The sequence below is a fragment of the Oncorhynchus mykiss genome, chromosome 15 (genome assembly GCF_057628025.1).
Source record: "Oncorhynchus mykiss isolate SJ-2025 chromosome 15, ASM5762802v1, whole genome shotgun sequence".
Lineage (NCBI taxonomy): Eukaryota > Metazoa > Chordata > Actinopteri > Salmoniformes > Salmonidae > Oncorhynchus > Oncorhynchus mykiss.
The window spans coordinates 55,747,619-55,772,061 of NC_143036.1; the positions used below are offsets into that span (position 1 = coordinate 55,747,619).

Sequence of the window (24,443 nt, forward strand, 5' to 3'; positions counted from 1 at the left end):
TAAATCTCATTCTGATAGAGGAGTGCAGTGTGTCAGCACGTGACCCTCTACCTGCAATAAAAATCAGATTCACTTCAACATGTCCAGTCAGAAATTGTCAAAAGGTACAAACAAAACCAAACACATTACACCGAATTTCAACATATTTGTAATTTCCATGATGTGTACAGTATGGTATTAACAATATATGGCAGAACCTTTTTGGTTCTCAGTAGAGGATAAAACCGTAAACGAACAGCTACTGTAAAACGTTGTGTATGACGTCGTTCCAATGAGACGAAATAGGAGGAGTGAAACAACTGTCTCCAAAGTTTGCTTTTCTCTTTTCAACCTCCGGTTTCTTTGTTCGGGTGCCGCAGAGTAAGTTACATACTTTGCATAATTATTACGATATTGAACTTGATCATATGTGTAGTTACTGTGTATTTCATAAAAGTGCTAACGTTAGCTAGTACCAGTTAGCTAGATAGCTATTGTGTCCTGCCTTAGAAAAATATTGCCAGCTATAGTACCTGGCAGATGTCACTGCATGAGGCAAAGTCTTTAGCAATATATAGCTAGCTACTATTTCTATGAGGCACAACTACTATTTCTATGATATAAGGACGTATGTTACACACTGAATGAAACAGCATACATTTAGTACTACTGGCTGTTTTTTACCAAGCATGTGAACTTTGTAACATTACGTATCTAGCTAGGATAAGAGGCTTATCACTGAAACAGGAACAGCACTGTTCGCAATACATTTGCATTGGTGGTTTCACAGTTAGCTGAAATATATCCATAAGAAACTAGCTAGCTACGTAGCCAGTTAATTGTTTCTGTTGTTGACATCAACTATTAAACCAGTCCGTTTCCATTCTGGCAAAATAACCTACTGCCAGACTGTAAAAAGGACCTCTGTTGCTTAAAATGTTTAATCTTTTACAGACTGTATTTTTAGAGATGACTTTGCAATGGACTGCAGTTGCCCTCTTCCTCTATGTGGAAATAGGTGTACTCCTTATCCTCTGTCTACCCTTCATCTCAGCCACCAGGTAGGAATGAGCCCTAGGCAGTCCTGATACTGCAACAAGCCAGTAAGCAAAATTAAGTTGAAATCATGTCTAAAATACGTATTTTCCAGACATTGAGGTCAGGTTCATTTTCAGTTCTGAATGAAAGTTAAAGACGTCATTTATAGACGTTTTTTTTTGTTGTTGTCATTGACGGATTACCAGGACGCGTACTCGGAGCATGTGCCGACCAGATGGAGTGTTTACATTCACATTTTTAACATCTCCCTGACCCAGTCTGTAATACCCACGTTTCAAGCAGACCACCATAGTCCCTGTGCCAATGAACGCCAAGGTAACCTGCCAAAATGATTTCCGCCCCTTGCACTCATATCTGTAGCCATGAAAAGCTTGGACAGGCTGGTCATGGCTCACATCAACACCATCATCCCAGAACCCTGGACCCATTCCAATTCACATACCGCCCAACAGATCCACAGGTGACGCAATCTCTATTGCACTCCACACTGCCCTTTCTCACCTGGACAAAAGGGACACCTACATGAGAATGTTATTCATTGACTACAGCTTAGCGTTCAATACCATAGTGCCCTCCAAGCTCATCACTAAGCTAAGGACCCTGGGACTGAACACCTCCTTCTGCAACTGGATCCTGGACTTCCTGACGGGCTACCCCCAGCTGGTGAGGGTAGGCAACAACATATCACGCTGACCCTCAACACGGGGGCCCCTCAGGGGTGTGTGGCTAGTCCTCTCCAGTACTCCCTGTTCACCCACAACTGCGTGGCAATGCATGACTCAACACCGTCATTAAGTTTGCAGACTACACGATGGGGGTAGCCTGATCACCAACAGTAATGAGACCGCCTATAGGGATGAGGTCAGAGACTGCCAGGACAACGACCTCTCCCTCAAGGTGAGCAAGACAAAGGAGATGATCGTGGACTACAGGAAAATGAGGGCCAAGCACACCCCCATTCACATTGACAGCGCTGTATGGAGCGGGTCGAGAGCTTTAAGTTTCTTGGTGTCTATATCACTAAGAACCTATCATGGTCCAAACACACCAACACAGTCATGAAGCAGGTACGACAACGGCTCTTCCCCCCCAGGAGGCTGAAAAGATTTGGCATGGGACCTCAAATTCTCAAAAAGTTCTACAACTGAACCATCGAGAGCATCTTGACTGGTTGCAACACAACTTGGTATGGCAACTGCTTTGCATCTGACCGCAAGGCGCTACAAAGGGTGGTGCGGACAGCGCAGTACTTCACTGGGGCCAAGCTTCCTGCCATCCAGGACCTCTTATACCAGGTGGTGTCAGAGGAAGGCCCTAAAAGTGGTCAAAAACTCAAGCCACCCAAGTCGTATACTGCTCTCTCTGCTACTGCATGGCAAGCGGTACCGGAGCGCCATGTCTGGGACCAAAATGCACCTTAAAAGCTTCTACCCCCAATACATAAGACTGCTGAACAGTTAATGAAATGGCTACCTGGACTATTTGCATTGACCCCCTTATTTTAATCTTATTTGTTCTTAACTTTTGCTATGACTCTCTTGCACAGGCTCAGTGTACACCCACTGGACTCTAACCACTCACTCACACATACTACACTGGCACTCCAACACACACACACACACACACACACATTGACGTCACACATATACATTCACACTCTTCACATACGCTGCTGCTACTCTGTTTATTATTTATGCATAGTCACTTTACCCCTAGCCACGTGAACAAATTACTTGAATTACCTCAACTAACCTGTACCCCTGCACATTGACTCGGTACCAGTACCTCTTGTATATAGCCTCGTTATTGTTATTTTGTTACTTTTTTCCTTTAGTTTATTTAGCAAATGTCTTACTTTTTAAAAACTCTGCATTGTTGGTTAAGGGCTCACAAGTAAGCATTTCACAGTAAGGTCTACCTAAACCTTTTTGTATTTGGCACATGTGACAAATACCATTTTATTTGATTCTATGGCCAAGTTTCAACTGCGCATGCACTACATCACCAAAAGTATGTAAGTATGTGGACATCTGCTCGTCGAACATCTCATTCCAAAATCATGGGCATTAATATGGAGTTGGTCCCCCCTTTGCTGCCATAACTGCCTCCACTCTTCTGGGAAGGCTTTCCACTAGATTTTGGAACATTGCTGTGGGAAGTTGCTTCCATTCAACCACAAGAGCATTAGTAAGGTCGGGCACTGATGTTGGGCGATTAGGCCTGGCTCGCAGTCTACGTTCCAATTAATCCCAAAGTTGTTCGATGGGGTTGAGGTTAGGGCTCTGTCCTGGCCAGTCAAGTTCTTCCACACCGATCTCGACAAACAATTTCTGTTTGGACCTCACTTTGTGCATGGGGGCATTGTCATGCTGAAACAGGAAAGGGCCTTCCCCAAACTGTGGACACTGTGAAGTCCATGGAGAACAAGAGCACCTCCTCCCAGCTGCCCACTGCACTGAGACTAGGTAACATGGTCACCACCGATAAATCCATGATTATCGAAAACTTCAACAAGCATTTCTCAACGGCTGGCCATGCCTTCCGCCTGGCTACTCCAACCTCGGACAACAGCTCCCCCCCCCCCGCAGCTACTCGCCCAAGCCTCTCCAGGTTCTCCTTTACCCAAATCCAGATAGCAGATGTCCTGAAAGAGCTGCAAAACCTGGACCCGTACAAATCAGCTGGGCTGGACAATCTGGACCCTCTATTCCTGAAACTATCCGCCGCCATTGTCGCAACCCCTATTACCAGCCTGTTCAACCTCTCTTTCATATCGTCTGAGATCCCCAAGGATTGGAAAGCTGCCGCAGTCATCCCCCTCTTCAAAGGGGGCGACACCCTGGACCCAAACTGTTACAGACCTATATCCATCCTGCCCTGCCTATCTAAGGTCTTCGAAAGCCAAGTCAACAAACAGGTCACTGACCATCTTGAATCCCACCGTACCTTCTCCGCTGTGCAATCTGGTTTCCGAGCCGGTCACGGGTGTACCTCAGCCACGCTCAAGGTACTAAACGATATCATAACCGCCATCGATAAAAGACAGTACTGTGCAGCCGTCTTCATAGACCTTGCCAAGGCTTTCGACTCTGTCAATCACCGTATTCTTATCGGCAGACTCAGTAGCCTCGGTTTTTCGGATGACTGCCTTGCCTGGTTCACCAATTACTTTGCAGACAGAGTTCAGTGTGTCAAATCGGAGGGCATGCTGTCCGGTCCTCTGGCAGTCTCTATGGGGGTGCCACAGGGTTCAATTCTCGGGCCGACTCTTTTCTCTGTATATATCAATGATGTTTCTCATGCTGCGGGCGATTCCCTGATCCACCTCTACGCAGACGACACCATTCTATATACTTCCGTCCCGTCCTTGGACACTGTGCTATCTAACCTCCAAACGAGCTTCAATGCCATACAGCACTCCTTCCGTGGCCTCCAACTGCTCTTAAACGCTAGTAAAACCAAATGCATGCTTTTCAACCGTTCGCTGCCTGCACCCGCACGCCTGACCAGCATCACCACCCTGGATGGTTCCGACCTTGAATATGTGGACATCTATAAGTACCTAGGTGTCTGGCTAGACTCTAAACTCTCCTTCCAGACCCATATCAAACATCTCCAATCGAAAATCAAATCAAGAGTCGGCTTTCTATTCCGCAACAAAGCCTCCTTCACTCACGCCGCCAAACTTACCCTAGTAAAACTGACTATACTACCGATCCTCGACTTCGGCGACGTCATCTACAAAATTGCTTCCAACACTCTACTCAGCAAACTGGATGCAGTTTATCACAGTGCCATCCGTTTTGTCACTAAAGCACCTTATACCACCCACCACTGCGACTTGTATGCTCTAGTCGGCTGGCCCTCGCTACATATTCGTCGCCAGACCCACTGGCTCCAGGTCATCTACAAGTCCATGCTAGGTAAAGCTCCGCCTTATCTCAGCTCACTGGTTACGATGGCAACACCCATCCGTAGCACGCGCTCCAGCAGGTGTATCTCACTGATCATCCCTAAAGCCAACACCTCATTTGGCCGCCTTTCGTTCCAGTTCTCTGCTGCCTGTGACTGGAACGAATTGCAAAAATCGCTGAAGTTGGAGACTTTTATCTCCCTCACCAACTTCAAACATCTGCTATCCGAGCAGCTAACCGATCGCTGCAGCTGTACATAGTCTATTGGTAAATAGCTCACCCATTTTCACCTACCTCATCCCCATACTGTTTTTATTTATTTATTTTTATTTTTCTGCTCTTTTGCACACCAATCTCTACCTGTACATAACCATCTGATCATTTATCACTCCAGTGTTAATCTGCATAATTGTAATTATTTGCCTACCTTCTCATGCCTTTTGCACACAATGTATATATAGACTCCCCTTTTTTTCTACTGTGTTATTGACTTGTTAATAGTTTACTCCATGTGTAACTCTGTGTTGTCTGTTCACACTGCTATGCCTTATCTTGGCCAGGTCGCAGTTGCAAATGAGAACTTGTTCTCAACTAGCCTACCTGGTTAAATAAAGGTGAAATAAAAAAAATAAAAAAAATAAAAAAAAACTGTTGCCACAAAGTTGGAAGCATAGAATCGTCTCGAATGAAAAACAGCCGTAGACCATTATTCCTCCTCCACCAATCTTTACAGTTGGCAATATGCTTTCGGGCAGGTAGTGTTCTCCTGGCATCTGCTAAACCCAGATTTGTCCGTCGGACTACCAGATGGTGAAGCATGATTCGTCACTCCAGAGAACGCATTTCCACGGCTCCAGAGTCCAGTGAGCTTTACACCACTCCAGCCGACGCTTGGCATTGCACATGGTGATCTTAGGCTTGTGTGCGGCTGCTCAGCAATGGAAACCCATTTCATGAAGCCCCCTGACGAAAAGTTATTGTGCTGACGTTGTTTCCAGAGCGGTATGGAACTCGTTGGTGAGTGTTGCAATGGAGGACAGATGATTTTTACGTGCTTCAGCCTCGGCGGTCACGTTCTGTGAGCTTGTGTGGCCTACCACTTTGCGGCTGAGCCGTTGTTGCTCCTAGACCTTTCCACTTCACAGTAACGGCACTTACATTTGACTGGGGCAGCTCTAGCAGGGCAGAAATTTGTCGAACTGACTTGTTGGAAAGGTGGGCTGTGACACTGTCACTAAGCTCTCCAGTAAGGCCATTATACTCCCAATGTTTGTCTATGGAGATTGCATGGCCGTGTGCTTGGTTTTATACACCTATCAGCAATGGGTGTGGCTGAAGTAACCGAATCCGCTAACTTGAATGGGTGTCCACATACTTTTTGTATATATACTTTGCTCAAAAAACTAAAGGGAACACTAAAATAACACATCCTAGATCTGAATGAATGAAATATTCTCAGTTCCTATGCTTCCTGGTTGATGTTTTGGTCACTTTTGAATGCTGGCGGTGCTTTCACTCTAGTGGTAGCATGAGACGGAGTCTACAACCCACACAAGTGGCTCAGGTAGTGCAGCTCATCCAGGATGGCACATCAATGCGAGCTGTGGCAAGAAGGTTTGCTGTGTCTGTCAGCGTAGTGTCCAGGAGACGCTACCAGGAGACAGGCCAGTACATCAGGAGATGTGGAGGAGGCCGTAGGAGGACAACAATCCAGCAGCAGGAACGCTACCTCCACCTTTGTGCAAGGAGGGGCATGAGGAGCACTGCCAGAGCCCTGCAAAATGACCTCCAGCAGGCCACAAATGTGCATGTGTCTGCTCAAACGGTCAGAAACAGACTCTATGAGGGTGGTATGAGGGCCCGACATCCACAGGTGGGGGTTGTGCTTACAGCCCAACACTGTGCAGGACGTCTGGCATTTGCCAGAGAACACCAAGATTGGCAAATTCGCCACTGGCGCCCTGTGCTCTTCACAGATGAAAGCAGGTTCACACTGAGCATATGTGACAGAGTCTGGAGACGCCATGGAGAACGTTCTGCTGCCTGCAACATCCTCCAGCATGACCGGTTTGGTTGTGGGTCAGTCATGGTGTGGGGTGGCATTTCTTTGGGGGGGCCGCACAGCCCTCCATGTGCTCGCCAGAGGTAGCCTGACTGCCATTAGGTACCGAGATGAGATCCTCAGACCCCTTGTGAGACAATATGCTGGTGCGGTTGGCCCTGGGTTCCTCGTAATGCAAGACAATGCTAGACCTCATGTGGCTGGAGTGTGTCAGCAGTTCCTGCAAGAGGAAGGCATCCAAAGAAGAAAAAGAAGCCTGAAGGAAGGAGGAGAGATTAAAAACTCATTTGGTTTACCGTTTTATCTGTGGATTAATTGTCGGAGTAGTGGACCTTGTGCATTTCATGTAAAATAACAACCCAATGTCTATATCCCAGGACAAATGAGCTAGCAACAGCAAGCTAGCTAACAAAATTGCCATAAATGTTTAATGCTTTTTGACTTGTCCCCAAATTAATATAATTGGTTCAGAGTTTGTTTTTGATATTTCTACCTGTGTTTACTGATCGCTTCTGGTGCGTGTGAACAAAATCAACGTGCTCAGGCATCCAGTTTGGTCAGCATATAAGTTGCTCTGGATAGGAGCGTCTGCTGAATGGCCAAAATGTAAAAACAAATACTTGCATAGCATGCTGGGGAATTTTCTAATGACCCTGAACAAGTTCAAATTTGGTCAGTCCGGACCAGACCAAATGTGAATGAGTCATAGACATCTAGGCCAGTGGTTCCCAACCGAAGTGCCGCGGCACACTTGTGTGCCTTCAAGAACTCTCAGCTGTGCTGCAAAACCTTTCATAATCTTGATTATTATTTTAGATGGCTCATTTATAAACCTGTGGAATGCACATTACTTTTTGACTTGGGAGTGCTAATTCCGGTCATATAATGCATTAAATAGCACAAGGTTACATCTGTCTAGTGCACTCACACTGTTATTACAGTTATGTCACACGTTTCACGAGCAAAGTAATTTGCATAATTTTACTTCATCTGTGAAAACAGGCAGGTCTGATTAGGATTAGCCAGAGTAATTTATTTCTTAATTATATGCCTCTGGGCTTAGCTATACCTTCCATAGAAACAACGTTTCTCCCATTCTTTTCTGCAGATCCTCTCAACCTCTGTCCGATTGGATGGAAGCGTCGCTGCACAGCTATTGCACAGCTAAGTCCGGGGTCTGACTAGGCAACTCAAGGACATTCGGAGACTTGTCAACGAAGCCACTCCGGTGTTGTTTTGGCTGTGTGCTTAGGGTCGTTGTCCTGTTGGAAGGTTAACCTTTACTCCAGTCTGAGGTTCTGAGCGCGCTGAAGCAGTTTTTCATCAAGGATCTTTCTGTACTTTGCTCCGTTCATCTTTCCTTCAATCCTGACTAGTCTCCCAGTCCCTGCCGCTGAAAAACATCCCCACAGCATGATGCTGCCACCACCATGCTTCACCGTAGGGATGGTGCCAGGTTTCTTCCAGATGTGACGCTTGGCATTCAGGCTCGAGTTCAATCTTGGTTTCATCAGACCAGAGGATCTTGTTTCTCATGGTCAGAGAGTCCTTTAAGTGCCTTTTGGCAAACTCCAAGTGGGCTGTTGTGCCTTTTTTACTGAGGAGTGGCTGTCTGGCCACTACCATAAAGGCTTGATTGGTGGAATGCTGCAGAGATGGTTGTCCTTCTGGAAGGTTCTCCCATCTCCACAGAGGAACTCTAGAGCTCTGTCTGAGTAATCACTGTGGTCTTGGTCACCTCCCTGACCAAGGCCCTCCTCCCCCGATGGCTCAGTTTGGCCAGACGGCCAGCTCTAGGAAAGTCTTGGTGGTTCCAAACTTCTTCCATTTAAGAATGATGGAGGCCACGGTGTTCTTGGGGACCTTCAATGCTGCTCAAATTTTGTGGTACCCTTCCCCAGATCTGTTCCTTGACACGCTTGGAGCTCTACGGACAATTTCGTTGACCTTATGGCTTGGTTTTTACTCTGACATGGACTGTCAACTGTGGGACTTTATATAGACCGGTGTGTGCCTTTCCAAATCCCGTCCAATCAATTGAATTTACTACAGGTGGACTCCAAGTTGTAGAAACATCTCATCTCTCATAGCAAAAGGTCTAAATACTTTATGTAAATGAGGTATTTCTGTTTTATTTTTTATATATTTGCAAAAAGACCTAAACCTGTTTTGGCATAGTTTTTTAGGGTATTGTGTGTAGATTGATTAGGGGAGGAGTATTTAATCCATTTGAATCCATTTTAGAATAAGGTAGTGTCTTTGGACTATCATTAGACTGTTATATTATCAAATTCTCTGATTACGTGATTAAACCATTCTTGTAAAGATGAATTAACTAGGAAGTCGGGGCACCACGGAAAATGTTGTTGAAGAGTTACTATTTCCCGAATGTAACTCTCTTCAGATATTTTCTTATCAATTACAGTCACTTATTAATCTATTATTACCTCAGTCTTATTCTGAATGTTGCAAACTCTTGGATATCTGCACAAACCCTAGCATAAATGATGAGTCAGCAATATACAAATTGACGTAATTTATTTACCAACTAACTAAATAATCACACAGAATTACATAAACACACACAGGATAGGTTACACATTGAGTACTACATAATGCAATGAGTCCTTAGTGGACTAAACCGATATGACGGCTTGTTACACAAAATTAAAGGGGAGGGCATGTAAGAAAGAGCAGGACAGAAGACATAGGAATTCACTATCGTACACACAGCTGATAACTAGGCTCATTGAAATGCTAATACTTTGCACATGAACACCCGCTCTTTCGAAAGGAAGTGCAATTTATATATTTACGACTGTATGTCTTGTTGTTTCTCTGTTGAAATCGCTGGTCCATCTGCTGGAGTGTCAGCGACAGAAAGTCTCTGGTTTGTCCACCAGAGATCAGTCTTTCGTAGTTGTAGCTCTGTTATAATGGATACGTCAGATGTACCAAGGGAAATGTTCTCCAGAATGGATCTTTCAGAGGACCAATCGGTAGTTCGATATGGAAGTGTTCTCTTGTTTTCGGTCGAGTTTACTAGACTATTTTACATATACAGCTGCAGACTGTGAATGTGTAGTCTTGTAGTTTTCTTAACCAGCTCCATGCTCTCTGGTCTTTAGAGTAGAAGCCATTTCAACATGGGGACTCCCGTCCCTGCGTTTTCTTGACTAAATGTGCTATTTACATCTTCTCACAAATAGTTTCATATTTAATCATATCAGTTTCCCAACATTTGGGTGTGACCCTGGTCACTGGGAAATATACACATTCAGAGACACAGTTATGTTGTTATACTGTCCTTCATGGGATCCCAAAACACAACTGATCTAACATAATTGTTATTTAAGTGCCCACGGATCATTCCAACCGTTTGGGGAATTAAAAAATATTTCTTTGTCCAATCTGTTGTAGTTTTTGGCGGGAGGACTCCCTTTGTTCCACAGAGGTTTCTTTCCCTCAATATTGCATGACAAGGAAGAGCGAGTTTCTGTAAGGTATTTACGACCATCATAAAATGGCCAACTTCACCCCTCTCCCCCTCTGTAGAGCGGATCCACTGTAACCTGATCCTTCGGATCCTCACAGGAGTCATGACACTGTAATGTGTGAAAAGGGAAGGGGGGGGTGGCCTTAGCCCTCACCCTCTGATCCAACAGTTCCCAGACCTGCTCAATGGGATTGAGATCTGGGCTCTTCGCTGGACATGGCACACTGGCATTCCTGTGTTGCAGGAAATCACACACAGAACGAGCAGTATGGCTGGTGGCATTGTTATGCTGGAGGGTCGTGTCAGGATAAGCCTGCAGGAAGGGTACCACATGCGGGAGGAAGATGTCTTCCCTGTAACGCACAGCGTTGAGATTGCCTGCAATGACAACAAGCTCAGTCCGATGATGCTGTGACACACTGCCCCAAACCATGACGGACCCTCCACCTTCAAATCGATCCCGCTCCAGAGTACAGGCCTCGGTGTAACACTCATTCTTTCGACGATAAACACGAATCCGACCATCACCCCTGGTGAGACAAAACAGCAACTCGTCAGTGAAGATAACTTTTTGACAGTCCTGCCTGGTCCAGTGACGGTGGGTTTGTGCCCATAGGCGACGTTGTTTCCGGTGATGTCTGGCGAGGACCTGCCTTACAATGGGCCTACAAGGCCTAGGTCCAGCCTCTCAGCCTATTGCGGACAGTCGGAGCACTGTTGGAGGGATTGTGCGTTCCTGGTGTAACTCGGGCAGTTGTTGTTGCCATCCTGTACTTGTCCCGCAGGTGTGATGTTCAGATGTACCGATCCTGTGCAGGTGTCGTTACACATGGTCTGCCACTGCGAGGATGATCAGCTGTCCGTCCTGTCTTCCTGCAGCGCTGTCTTAGGCGTCTCACAGTACAGACATTGCAATTTATTGCCCTGGCCACATCTGCAGTCCTCATCATGCCTCCTTGCAGCATGACTAAGGCACATTCACACAGATGAGCAGGGACCCTGGGCATCTTTCTTTTGGTGTTTTTCAGTAGAAAGGCCTCTTGAGTGACCTAATGTTCATTATTTGTTTATGGTTCATTGAACAAGCATGGGAAACAGTGTTTAAACACTTTACAATGAAGATCTGTGAAGTTATTTGGATTTTTACGAGTTATCTTTGAAAGACAGGGTCCTGAAAAGGGGACATTTGTTTTTTTGCCAAGTTTATATATCTGTGTGCGTGCGTGCATTCTGATCCCTTGACTTTTTCCACATTTTGATACGTTACAGCCTTATTCTAAAATGTATTAAATAAAATAAAAAGCATCAGCAATCTACACCCAATACCCCATAATGACAACGCGAAAACTAGTTTTTAGACATTTTTGAAAATGAAAAAAACATACCTTATTTACATACGTTTTCAGACCCTTTGCTATGAGACTCGAAATTGAGCGCAGCTGCATTCTGTTTCCAATGATCATCCTTGAGATGTTTCTACAACTTGATTGGTGTCTACCTGTGGTAAATTCACACACCAGTCTATATAAGGTCCCACCGTTGACAGTACATGTCAGAGCAAAAACCAAGCCATGAGGTCGAAGGAATTGTCCGTAGAGCTCCGAGACCAGATTGTGTTGAGGCACAGTTCTGGGGAAGGGTACCAAAAGAATTCAGCAGTATTGAAGGTTCCAAGAACACAGTGGCCTCCATCATTCTTAAATGGAATAAGTTTGGAACCACCTATACTCTTCCTAGAGGTGACCAAGAACCCGATGGTCACTCTGACAGAGCTCTAGAGTTCCTTTGTGGGGAAGGCAGAAACTTCCAGAAGGACAACCATCTCTGCAGCACTCCACCAATCAGGCCTTTATGGTAGTGGCCATCCATTTAAAACACTGTATCACCATCCATTTAAAACATCTCAAACATGTCCATAATTCTGCGTGCCCAGTTTAAAACCAAATTGAAAAGACCCCACACAATAAATCAAACATGGAATTAACACCAATAACAATTATTCCTAACTGGTGTGCGTGCATGTGGTAAACCATAGGACAAAAACACACAAATGTTCAGGCATTCCTTATCTGGAAGCTCCATTTACGGCCTAATCCAGATGTCTTTATACTTATAAAACTGCAGAATTTCACTAACTGCTCTCCCAAGACCACAGTTTTGGGAACATTGCAAAGAGCGAGATAATGACACCCCATCCTCTCCTGGAGGAGAGAGTGTACATTTCTTTAGCGAAAGTCCACTGTCCTCCCTCCAATCATTAAGCGTTTGTTTTAATCCACCCCAACGTTTATGTACCCTTTATTTAGCATATACTACCCATAGACACGGTGACTTTTATCTGGCCACTGAGTCTAACCATTTACTCCTGTATATGACTGGTCTCTCTTTTCCCCATGATTTTCCATAACCACCGCACCACCCGAACAAACATTTTTTTAAATTCATTTTAGGTTTGGTAACCCCAACTCTAATTTCTCGTGACCCCTCCTCCCTTTCGTTCATTCTATAAATCTATTTCATCATTCTTTTTTTAGACATTGTCTTTAATCCTCGCAGGGATTATCCGACCCCAAAATCGTCTCCACTTCCTCCAATGTAAAATTATCCGGGTCTTCGTTACTGGTCCTGTGTTTAAAGACAGGTAGTAATCGTATCGCTTTCGATGCTGCCCCTGTTACTTTGCTCAATGTAACGCTTTTCCCTGTCGTAAATGTAGCATATTTCTTATTGTAAGGAATCGGCGATATTTGATCCCAGGCATCTATTAGAAAGTTGTGTGAGACGTGGCCTCCAACGTCTCCCTTCACATAGAAACTGCCATATCTATGAACCCCTATCGAACAAACCAAGGCCGTACACCATTTTGTGAGAGTTTCCTGCCCTGCTCTCTTCAAGAATGTTCGCTGCTTGTTCTTTAGTAAAAAAATTCAATGCAAACGCTCGCATTGCAGCATTCCCTCTGAATGCAGCGGGTGCAGTATTCTCCATTACCACACTCCACGTATTCTTCCAATAACCAACGGCCCCACATATAAAACAGGAATCTATCGCCCTACACTTTGATGTTTTTTCGCTACGTTTCCCTCCCTGTTTTTTTGTCTTACCTTGGCCATTGAAACCACTGTTATTGACTTTCATTGTGACTGACTGTATTAACTAACCCCTTGCACAACTGCGAAATTAGCGGAGTTAGAGCATGATGCTTTGAGAGTGGAATCTATTTCATCCATATTCAAGCTGATTTGGTAGAATGCTTGTGCGCCTCTATGGCTTTTTTAAACTGCTCTTCCTCTAGCCCCGCTTTACAGGGAGAATCGGGACCGCTGGTCGCAAATACAATATTTATTATTCTGAAGCCTCTCCCGACGGTGTCCAGAGTGTATCGATTTCTTCACTCCCGGCTCTAATACACGCCTTTTTTATTAACTATTTCCCAAGGTAGCGATACCATAATTACTCTCCGGGGAAGTGGGTATTTGTGCCTATTAATTGGTCACGGCACCTAAAACCTTGTACTCGAACCAATGCTATAGCGTCTGCAAATGTATTACTGGAGAATACTGGTGACCTGTCTTATTCCAGTGTTATGCCACATATCACTGTTGTTGATAACACACATTACCAACATTATTCCCACTTGTCTTCCTATTTCCACATAATCTGTCACGGTTCCCTGTCCCAATAGGGCATTAACCAACCTCTCACCTTATTGCTACTGCTAATACACTCGAATTATGTTCAAACATCATTTTAATATATTTATTTATTTATTTTCTAACCATGGATGAGGCTCTCCTCCAGAACTTACAGGCAACCTTTTATCACTATCCACATACACTCTACTGCCTCACTGCCACTGTGGCTGGCACTTTCATCCCCCTTCCAGATCTCACAGAGGAATACCCCCACTAGGGACCTATCCTATACGGAACCTACCCTACACTGTAATGTCACTCATGGATCTCGGGACCTAACCTTATGGAACCTACCCTACACCATAATGTCATTCATGGATCTCGGGACCTATCCTTATGGAACCTACCCTACACCATAATGTAATTTATGGATCTCGGGACCTACCCTTAATGGAACCGACCGTACTAGTACACAAGCATAACAATTTGTCCATACACACTCTCTGCGGCCTTACGATCACCACAGCTGGAACTTTCATTCCCCCTTTACGGGTCTAGTGGGGAACCAACCCCACTCTGGATTTAACCCCTAGGACTTACCCTCGTACCAGCCTGGCGTACCTTCCGGGATTTAGCCTAAAGCTATGACCGGTCGTAATACAATGGGACTACTGAATATGCTCAGGCTTTCTAGGTCTGTATCCTATAATTGGTTCAGCCTACGGCAACTTCAGGAGAGTAGAAAGCCAGCGGGAGGGGGATGGTCAGGTTAATATGTTTTATTTTTCTTCTGGTTATCTTGATCTCTTGCTCCCTCTTGAGTCATTTGTCTCATTTAATCAAACAGATCACTTAAATCGTCAAACAAGCATCTTAGATTATCTTATTAAAACACGTGTCTATATATGAAAAAATACATGTATGAAAATGTAGACAAATCTATTAGTTCGAAAGAACAGACGACTTTCGGTCTACTAGGATTTGTTTTAGTCGGGAACAGTCCTAAGCTGCATCCGGTGCTATTTTATTAGACATTGACTTGCTGTTGCAGTGTTCTGAGTCTCAACATTATGTTTTTGTGCTGTTTTGCAGATGGCAGTGTATCTTCCAGCTGAGAATATGGAACAAAATGGCCAGGTTTTGGAATAAATTCTTCCTCGCCATGATCATAATCCTTATAGTCCTCTTCCTTGGTAAGCTGATGTCAAAAAGTGTCATGTTTTAATTTACTCACAGATCATAATGACAATCTCTCACCAGAGATCTTACAATCTCAGGTAATACTTTTGCAATCTCAATGTTTTACCATGTTTACCGATGTCGTACCACACCTGCACACCCTCCTGTAGATGCTTTGCGTGAGGTGAGGAAATATTCGGGCGTGGGAAACGGCAAAGATGCTAATCTGCATCCCAACATGTTTGACCACCTCCACATGAAGCTGTTCAGAGCCCAGAGGAACCTCTACATCTCTGGCTTTACCCTCTTCCTCTGGCTGTAAGTCCTGGATCGGTCTGTCCATCACTCACCCATCAACATACTGAGTCCTCGCTGTGTCGTCATCACATTGGGATGGATACTGGTGAAAAGATAGCCAGTGCATGGATCGTCGTAGTCATAGAGATGTCTTAATTCATTACAATGACCATAACACTCTGGTCGTTTTCAGTAGGGCACACCGTAGCAAAATGTTTATCAACGGAAAACAAAAAATGTGTTCGGAAGGACAAGTTCAGGTGGCAGCTGAAGTATTGAACACAATCTATGTGTGTTTTTTCCCTACAGAGTTCTGAGGCGGGTGATCACTCTGATCAACCAGCTGGCGACGGAGTCTGGCAGCACGGCCTCTCTGCAGATCAAGGCAGAGTGTGCCAACCAAACTGCCAAGAAATACATGGAGGACAATGAGCTATTGAAGCAGGTAAGATCATACCCAGTATCACTGCCCTTTCTGCACCTGAGCCCGTATTTAAAAGGGTCTCAAAAAGAAGAGGAGCGCTGATCTAGGATAAGGCCCCCCTTGTCCATGAAAGCGTATTCATTTTGATCTAAAAGGCGTAACTGATGCTATATCAGAATTCCTACTCTGAGATGTGGGCCTTCATCCACACTAAAATAAACTAAAGATATTTTGGTACTGCATATGGTTGAGAAGTGTGGTAAGTGGTTCATGTTTGTTATTCTTCCTCGCCATGACCTGTGTTTGTTTCAGACTCTGATGTATGGGAAGGGGGACAAGGCCACAGCGGAGGGAAACGAGCTGCTGAGGTCAGAGATGGAGAAACTGAGAGGAGAACTGAAAGGCTCAGAGGAAGGTAAGGAAGAAACACACAATCATTTTGTGACAGACTGAATAATAGAACCACAAATCCAATAATTTTTCAATAAAGTGAAAATTTACAACTACAATAACCAACCAAATGAAATCAGACTATAATGACCATAAAACAAACATGGGCTTCAATTTCTGTTCGAGAATGTGCACTCTGACCCATAGCATGTCACCTTGTAGATAGATTGGAGGATATGCATGGGAATTGGATGATAATGGGAATGCTTTGTGGTTAATGTTTTCCCTAGCCTTGGAAAAGTCCCAATCCGAGATGGAAGCTATGAAGAAACAATCCGATGGACTGACCAAAGAATACGACCGACTGCTGAAAGAACACCAGGTAACCCCAGACTTGCTCGTACATATAGTATCTACACTTAGCCTACAAAAGTATTCACACCCCTTGACTTCATCCAAATCTTGTTAAATTTCGCCAATGGTCAACACACACTACCCCATAATGTCAAAGTGGAATCATGTTTTTTGAAAATTGCTGAAATGTCTTGAGTCAAAGTATTCAACCCCTTTCTTATGGCAAGCCTAAATGAGTTCAGGGGTAGTGATAGTGAATGTTCCTGAGCGGCCAAGTTAGTTTTTACTTAAATCTACTTGAAAATCTATCTATGGCAAGACCTGAAAATGATCAACAACCAATTTGACAGAGCTTTAAGAGTTTCGAAAAGCATAATGGGGAAAATACTTCTCAATCCAGGTGTGAACAACTCTTAGATTTACCCATAAAGACACTCCGCTATAATCGCTACCAAAGGTGCTTCTACAAAGTATTGACTCAGGGGTGTGAATACTCATGTAAATTAGATATTTCTGTATTTAATTTTCAACAAATAGTGCCAAAAATGCAACTTTCTTATCACTTTGTCTTTATGGGGTATTGTGTATAGATGGGAGAGAATATTTTTTTTTATTTAATCCATTTTGAATTCAGGCTGTAACACAACAATGTGAAATTAATGAAGAGGGATGAATAGTTTCTGAAGGCACTGTATATATTTGATATTACTGCTCACCCTGCCTTGTTCAAAGCTGTATATTATTACCCTGCTCAAATGTAGACAGAGAACTACAGCTCTGACTTTAGTACTACTATTGTACATTTACTTGTGCCACTTCAGATATACTGTATATATTCTTTATTTTTCCAGGATCTTCAAGAGAGTGGAGATAAAAAGGATGATTGATCGGGCTTATGACTACAGCGGTCAGAATGTTTACAGATCGTACCAAGAAACCAGAAATACTGTCAGGCACGCTGTCACTTTCCTTTGACACACTGAAGCACTGTGCATGATGTCACCAAAATACTCCTCCAAGGCCTCACTGAGCCGCCAAACCTCAGATAAAAAGCACCTGAGCACGTTTGTAATAGAATAGCTACGAGACCAGCCTAGAAATAGTGTTTCTATAATTTGCTGACTTTTGGAGAATGGATGGCAGTACAAGCTTCAGATTACAGTGGTCGTCTACTGTGAATATATTTTTGATGTAATGTGCTTGCTATGTCGTTTTTTTCCCCCTGTATATCGCAAGAGCACCACCATTGCATTCATCCTTCTTTTCTTTTTTTACCTTAGCAGCAATGCATATTACAGATTTGAGTTGTATGTGTTTTATAAAACAAAATTAGCATTGAGTTCATAGGGGTAGAGAAGCTATATTGAGTCATTTTTGTTGTTGAATATTTGATATCAATGTTCTTCATTCCTCTTAGATGTCGAGGGTTTGTGAATATTACACAGGGTCACGGTCATGATTTTCTGTTTTGTAATAAGGATACTGAAATGGAAAAGTCTGGGGAAATTCATCTTTCCTCTTCTCACCCTGACTCCCTGTATTGACTGTCGTAGCCCAGGGTTTGGGTTGGGTAGACTGGGTCAGCACTTGTGGGATTGATAAGCGACCAACAAATCTTCCTCTAGCCTCCATCCCCTAAGTACTTATCTCTTCGGGCCCCAGTACTGTACTGTACATCCCCTAGTACTGTACATTCCAAAACTAGCGGACAGTAGCATCGCTGACAGAATAAGTGCCTTTCAGATGATTGTAGATATAATTTCAAGTACAAAAATCTGGTTGGAGTAATATTTCAGTATGGCTCATTATTAAAGTTGTTTTTGCGGCTAAATCTGTTATTTTTTACTTTGGAAAAATTGTCTCCACATACCAACATGTTATCCCATATTAAAAATGTTTTATTATTGTAGATATTCTCTTTGTTTAATCGAATAAATACAACTATATACATTCAGATGTTTTAAGGGTGTGAGAAATGCCATCCATTTCATTTGTTTTTAAAAAAACCCCGAAGGGATTCAATTAAAAATGTTCCTTGGTATCACTTACCAAATCCACATATATTTGGCCCACGAACCCCAGTGATTGAAATAATCACCTGTATAATATTTAGTGTTTATTCACTAAATGTAGGTCCAAACTTCATTCAACCTGAGAATTGGCTATGATGTTTTTGTTCTGATATTTTGGCACATTACGAACTCTATTCAATTCGTATCGTGGAAATTCAGCACGCGTGTGATTAAAATATAAAGGCAGATTCCAACGTCAGCGGAGACTGCATTCACGGTAAACGCGGCATACAGTGCATTCGGAAAGTAGTCAGATCCCTTGACACTTTCCACGTTATGTTACAGCCTTATTCTAAAATGGATTAAATGCAGTTTCTCAGCAAACGACACACAATACCGCATGGCAAAGCGAAAACAGAAATACCATATTTACACAAGTATTAAGACGTTTTGCTATGAGACTCGAAATTGAGCTCAGGTGCATCCTGTTTCCATTGATCATCCTTGAGATGTTTCAACAACTTGATTGGTGTCCACCTGTGGTAAATTCGATTGATTGGACATGATTTGGAAAAACACACACCTGTCTATATAAGGTCCCATGTTATCAGTGCATGTCAGAGCAAAAACCAAGCCACGAGGTGGAAGGAGTTATCCGTAGAGCACCAAGACAGAATTGTGCCGAGGCCCAGATCTGGTGTAGTATACCAAAAAATGTCTGCAGCTTTGAAGGATCCCAAGAACACAATGTCCTCCATCATTCTTAAATGGAAGAAGTTTGGAACCACCAAGATTCTTCCTAGAGCTGGCCGCCTGGCCAAACTGAGCAATCGGGGGAGTCAGGGAGGTGACGAAGAACCCGATGTTCTCTCTGACAGCTCTAGATTTCCTCTGTGGAGATGGGAAAACCTTCCAGAAGGACAACCATCTCTGCAGCACTCCACCAATCAGCCCTTTAAGGTAGAGTGGCCAGAAGGAAGCCACTCCTCAGTAAAAGGCACATGACAGCCCACTTGGACTCTCAGACCATGAGAAACAAGATTGAACTCTTTGGCCTGAATGCCAAGCGTCACATCTGGAAGAAACCTACCACCTACTGTGAAGCATGGTGGTGGCAGCATCATGCTGTGGGGATGTTTTTCAGTGGCTAGACTGGGAGACTAGTCAGGATCGAGGGGAAGATGAACAGAGCAAAGTACAGAGAGATCCTTGATGAAAACCTGTTCCAGAGCGCTCAGGACCTCAGACTGGTGTGAAGGTTCACCTGCCAACAGGACAACGACCCTAAGCACACAGCCAAAACAACGCAGGAGTGGCTTCGGGACAAGACTCTGAATGTCGTTGAGTGGCCCAGCCAGAGCCCGGATTTTAACCTGATCGAATATCTCCGGAGAGACCTGAAAATAGCTGTGCAGCGACGCTTCCCATCCAACCTGACAGAGCTTGAGAGGATCTTCAGAAAGGAATGGGAGAAACTTCCCAAATACAGGTATGCCAAGCCTGTAGCGTCATACCCAAGAAGACTTTAGGCTATAATCGCCAAAAGTTCTTCAACAAAGTACTGCGTAAAGGGTCTGAATACTTATGTAAATATGATATTTCAGTTTATGTTTTATAAACTTTCTATGTCTGAACCTGTTTTTGCTTTGTCATTATGGGGTATTGTGTGTAGATCGATTGGGGGGGGGGGATTAATCAATTATAGAATAAGGCTGTAACTAAATGTGGAAAAAGTCAAGGGGACTGAATACTTTCCCGAAGGCACTGTATGTGGGCTCAATTGGAAATTGCCTTTACATTTCTATCCCGCAATCGTAACGCTTCAGCGATAAGGATTGAATAGAGCCCTAAAACGTTCAAACGTACATACACAACCTATACACATTGACAAGCAGACTGATTGACCAATAAATTACGCAAATTTTCTTTACTTCTCATAATGAATGACACCTACAGTGGATGGTCACTGATGGTAGAACTATAAAACTGTAATGGTTCAGTGGATGTGCATTTGATATCTATAATGATCTTTGCGTTGTTAATTGTATGTATCACAATTCATTGTGATTTTACTGTAACTTTCTAGACAGAGATTAATTTACTACCAGTATACAATACTTCCACCTAGTGGATTTGATCAGAATTGAAATAAGAAAGGTCCTGCTGCACAACAAAGGCAGAGAACAGCTATGGTAAGCTGGCACAGTGGCATCCTGTGGCACAACACAGTCACACAGACATGAACAGTAGCCCTGTTTATACTTGGTGCTAACATGTGTCCATTGTCCTCATTCTGATTGTGCCCACATTTTTAGACCGGTGCATTGTGATGTGATTGTGATCAGATCTTACACAGCAAATTCTCCAGTGTTAAATCAATACTGAGTGTTACATTTAACACTGGTCCTTGTCTATACTGGTCTACACTTTTCAGTGTTAAATTAACACACTGCTTAGTGTAAAGACTTAATTGAATGTTTCCCAGAGTGCCTTGCCTTTCGAGTGAATTGTGGAGTTACCACCCATGACTGTATTTGTTAGTGACAAAGATATGGTTGTTGCATTCATCCAAGTTTGGTCCTTTGGACTTCACCAAGTGAGAACTTAAGTGAATATGTTATCATTAAAATAAAATTATAAAAGACAGTACAACACAACTCATGAGTCCTTATTTTGAGTTTGAACCCTAATACAGTGGCCAGAAACTCACAGGCAAAATCAAAACAAATCAAATGTTTTGTCACATGAGCCGAATACAACAGGTGTAGACTTTACCGTGAAATGCTTACTTACAAGCCCTTAACCAGCAATGCAGTTCAAAAAGAGTTAAGAAAATATAACACAATAAGTAACACAATAACAATAACGAGGCTATATACAGGGGGCACCGGTGCCGAGTCAGTAGGCGGGTGTACAGGTTAGTTAAGGTAATCTGTACATGTAGGTGGGGGTGAAGTGACTATTATATAGGTCCTGGATGGTAGGAAGCTTGGCCCCAGTGTTCTATTGGGCCGTTCGCACCACCCTCTGTACCGCCAAATGCCGAGCAGTTGCCATACCAGGCAGCGATGCAACCGGTCAGGATGCTCTCGGTGGTGCAACTGTAGAACCTTTTGAGGGTCTGGGGAACCATGCCAAATCTTTTCAGTCTCCTGAGGGGGAAAAGGTTTGGTCGTGCCCTCTTCATGACTGACTTGGTATGTGTGGACCATGATAGTTCATTGGTGATTTGGACACCAAGGAATTTGGATCTCTCGACCCGCTCCACTATAGCCCTGTCGATGTTAATGGGGCCCTATTCGGCCCTCCTTTTCCTGTAGTCCACGATCAGCTCCTTTGTCTTTCTCACATTGAGGGAGAGGTTGTTGTCCTGGCACCACACTGCCAGTTCTCTGAGCTCCTCCATATAGGCCGTCTCATCGTTGTCAGGCTGTTGTGTCGTCAGCAAACTTAATGATGGTGTTGGAGTCGTGTTTGGCCACGCAGACATGGGTGAACAGGGAATACAGGAGGGGACTAAGTACACACCACTGAGGTGCCCCAGTGTTAAGGATCAGCTTGCCTACTCTTACCACCTGGTGGCGGCCCGTCAGAAAGTCCAGGATCCAGTTGCAGAGGGAGGTGTTTAGGTCCAGAGTCCTTAGCTTAGTGATGAGCTTCGTGGGCTCTATGGTGTTGAACGCTGAGCTGTAGTCGATGAACAGCATTCTCACATAGGTGTTCCTTTTGTCCAGGTGAGAAAGGGCAGTGTTGGGTGTGATTGAGATTGCGTCTGTGGATCTGTTGGGGCGGTATGCGAATTGGAGTGGGTCTAGGGTGTCCGGGAGGCTGCTGTTGATGTGAGTCATGACCAGCCTTTTAAAGCACTCATGGCTACCAAAGTGTGTGCCACGGAGCGGTAATCATTTAGGCAGGTTACCTTCGCTTCCATGGGCACAAGGACTATGGTGGTCTGCTTGAAACACGTAGGTACTACCGACTCGGTCAGGGAGAGGTTTAAAATGTCAGTGAAGACACTTGACAGTTGGTCCGCACATGCTATACGTACACGTCCTGGTAACGTCTGTCTGGCCTAGCGGCTTTGTGAATGTTGACCTTTTTAAAGGTTTTGTTCACATCGGCTACTGAGAGCGTTATCACACAGTCATCCAGAACAGCTGGTGCCCTTGTGCATGTTTCAGTGTTGCTTGCCTCGAAGCGAGCATAAAAGGCATTTAGCTCGTCTGGTAGGCTCGCATCACTGGGCAGCTCGCGTCTGGGTTTCCCTTTTGTAGTCCGTAACAGTTTTCAAACCCTGCCACATCCGACGAGCGTCAGAGCCGGTGTAGTAGGATTCAATCTTAATCCTGTATTGATGCTTTGCTTGTTTGATGGTTTGTCTGAGGGCATAGCGGGATATCTTATAAGCATCCAGATTACTCTCCCGCTCCTTGAAAGTGGCAGCTCTTGCCTTTAGCTCGATGCGGATGTTGCCTGTAATCCATGGCTTCTGGTTGGGATATGTACAGTGCCTTGCGAAAGTATTCGGCCCCCTTGAACTTTGCGACCTTTTGCCACATTTCAGGCTTCAAACATAAAGATATAAAACTGTATTTTTTTGTGAAAAATCAACAACAAGTGGGACACAATCATGAAGTGGAACGACATTTATTGGATATTTCAAACTTTTTTAACAAATCAAAAACTGAAAAATTGGGCGTGCAAAATTATTCAGCCCCCTTAAGTTAATACTTTGTAGCGCCACCTTTTGCTGCGATTACAGCTGTAAGTCGCTTGGGGTATGTCTCTATCAGTTTTGCACATCGAGAGACTGACATTTTTTCCCATTCCTCCTTGCAAAACAGCTCGAGCTCAGCGAGGTTGGATGGAGAGCATTTGTGAACAGCAGTTTTCAGTTCTTTCCACAGATTCTCGATTGGATTCAGGTCTGGACTTTGACTTGGCCATTCTAACACCTGGATATGTTTATTTTTGAACCATTCCATTGTAGATTTTGCTTTATGTTTTGGATCATTGTCTTGTTGGAAGACAAATCTCCGTCCCAGTCTCAGGTCTTTTGCAGACTCAGGTTTTCTTCCAGAATGGTCCTGTATTTGGCTCCATCCATCTTCCCATCAATTTTAACCATCTTCCCTGTCCCTGCTGAAGAAAAGCAGGCCCAAACCATGATGCTGCCACCACCATGTTTGACAGTGGGGATGGTGTGTTCAGCTGTGTTGCTTTTACGCCAAACATAACATTTTGCATTGTTGCCAAAAAGTTCAATTTTGGTTTCATCTGACCAGAGCACCTTCTTCCACATGTTTGGTGTGTCTCCCAGGTGGCTTGTGGCAAACTTTAAACAACACTTTTTATGGATATCTTTAAGAAATGGCTTTCTTCTTGCCACTCTTCCATAAAGGCCAGATTTGTGCAATATACGACTGATTGTTGTCCTATGGACAGAGTCTCCCACCTCAGCTGTAGATCTCTGCAGTTCATCCAGAGTGATCATGGGCCTCTTGGCTGCATCTCTGATCAGTCTTCTCCTTGTATGAGCTGAAAGTTTAGAGGGATGGCCAGGTCTTGGTAGATTTGCAGTGGTCTGATACTCCTTCCATTTCAATATTATCGCTTGCACAGTGCTCCTTGGGATGTTTAAA

General features: G+C 44.0%; 1 protein-coding gene across 2 annotated transcripts; it reads left to right on the forward strand.

Annotated features, from left to right (window-relative positions):
- The first annotated feature begins 45 nt into the window (after window positions 1–45).
- Window positions 46–18,746, forward strand: LOC110490283 (B-cell receptor-associated protein 29). Of its 2 annotated transcripts, XM_021563581.3 has the most exons (8): window positions 46–360; window positions 934–1,040; window positions 15,238–15,338; window positions 15,495–15,642; window positions 15,931–16,066; window positions 16,358–16,460; window positions 16,726–16,817; window positions 17,641–18,746. In XM_021563581.3, the coding sequence occupies exons 2-8, from the start codon at window positions 949–951 to the stop codon at window positions 17,674–17,676; spliced, it is 708 nt and encodes a 235-aa protein (XP_021419256.3). In that variant the 5' UTR covers window positions 46–360; window positions 934–948; the 3' UTR covers window positions 17,677–18,746. The 2 variants fall into 2 exon arrangements, with proteins under 2 accessions (XP_021419256.3, XP_090056525.1); XM_090200399.1 differs by lacking the exon at window positions 46–360 and having other exon boundaries at window positions 901–1,040.
- The last annotated feature ends 5,697 nt before the right edge of the window (window positions 18,747–24,443 follow it).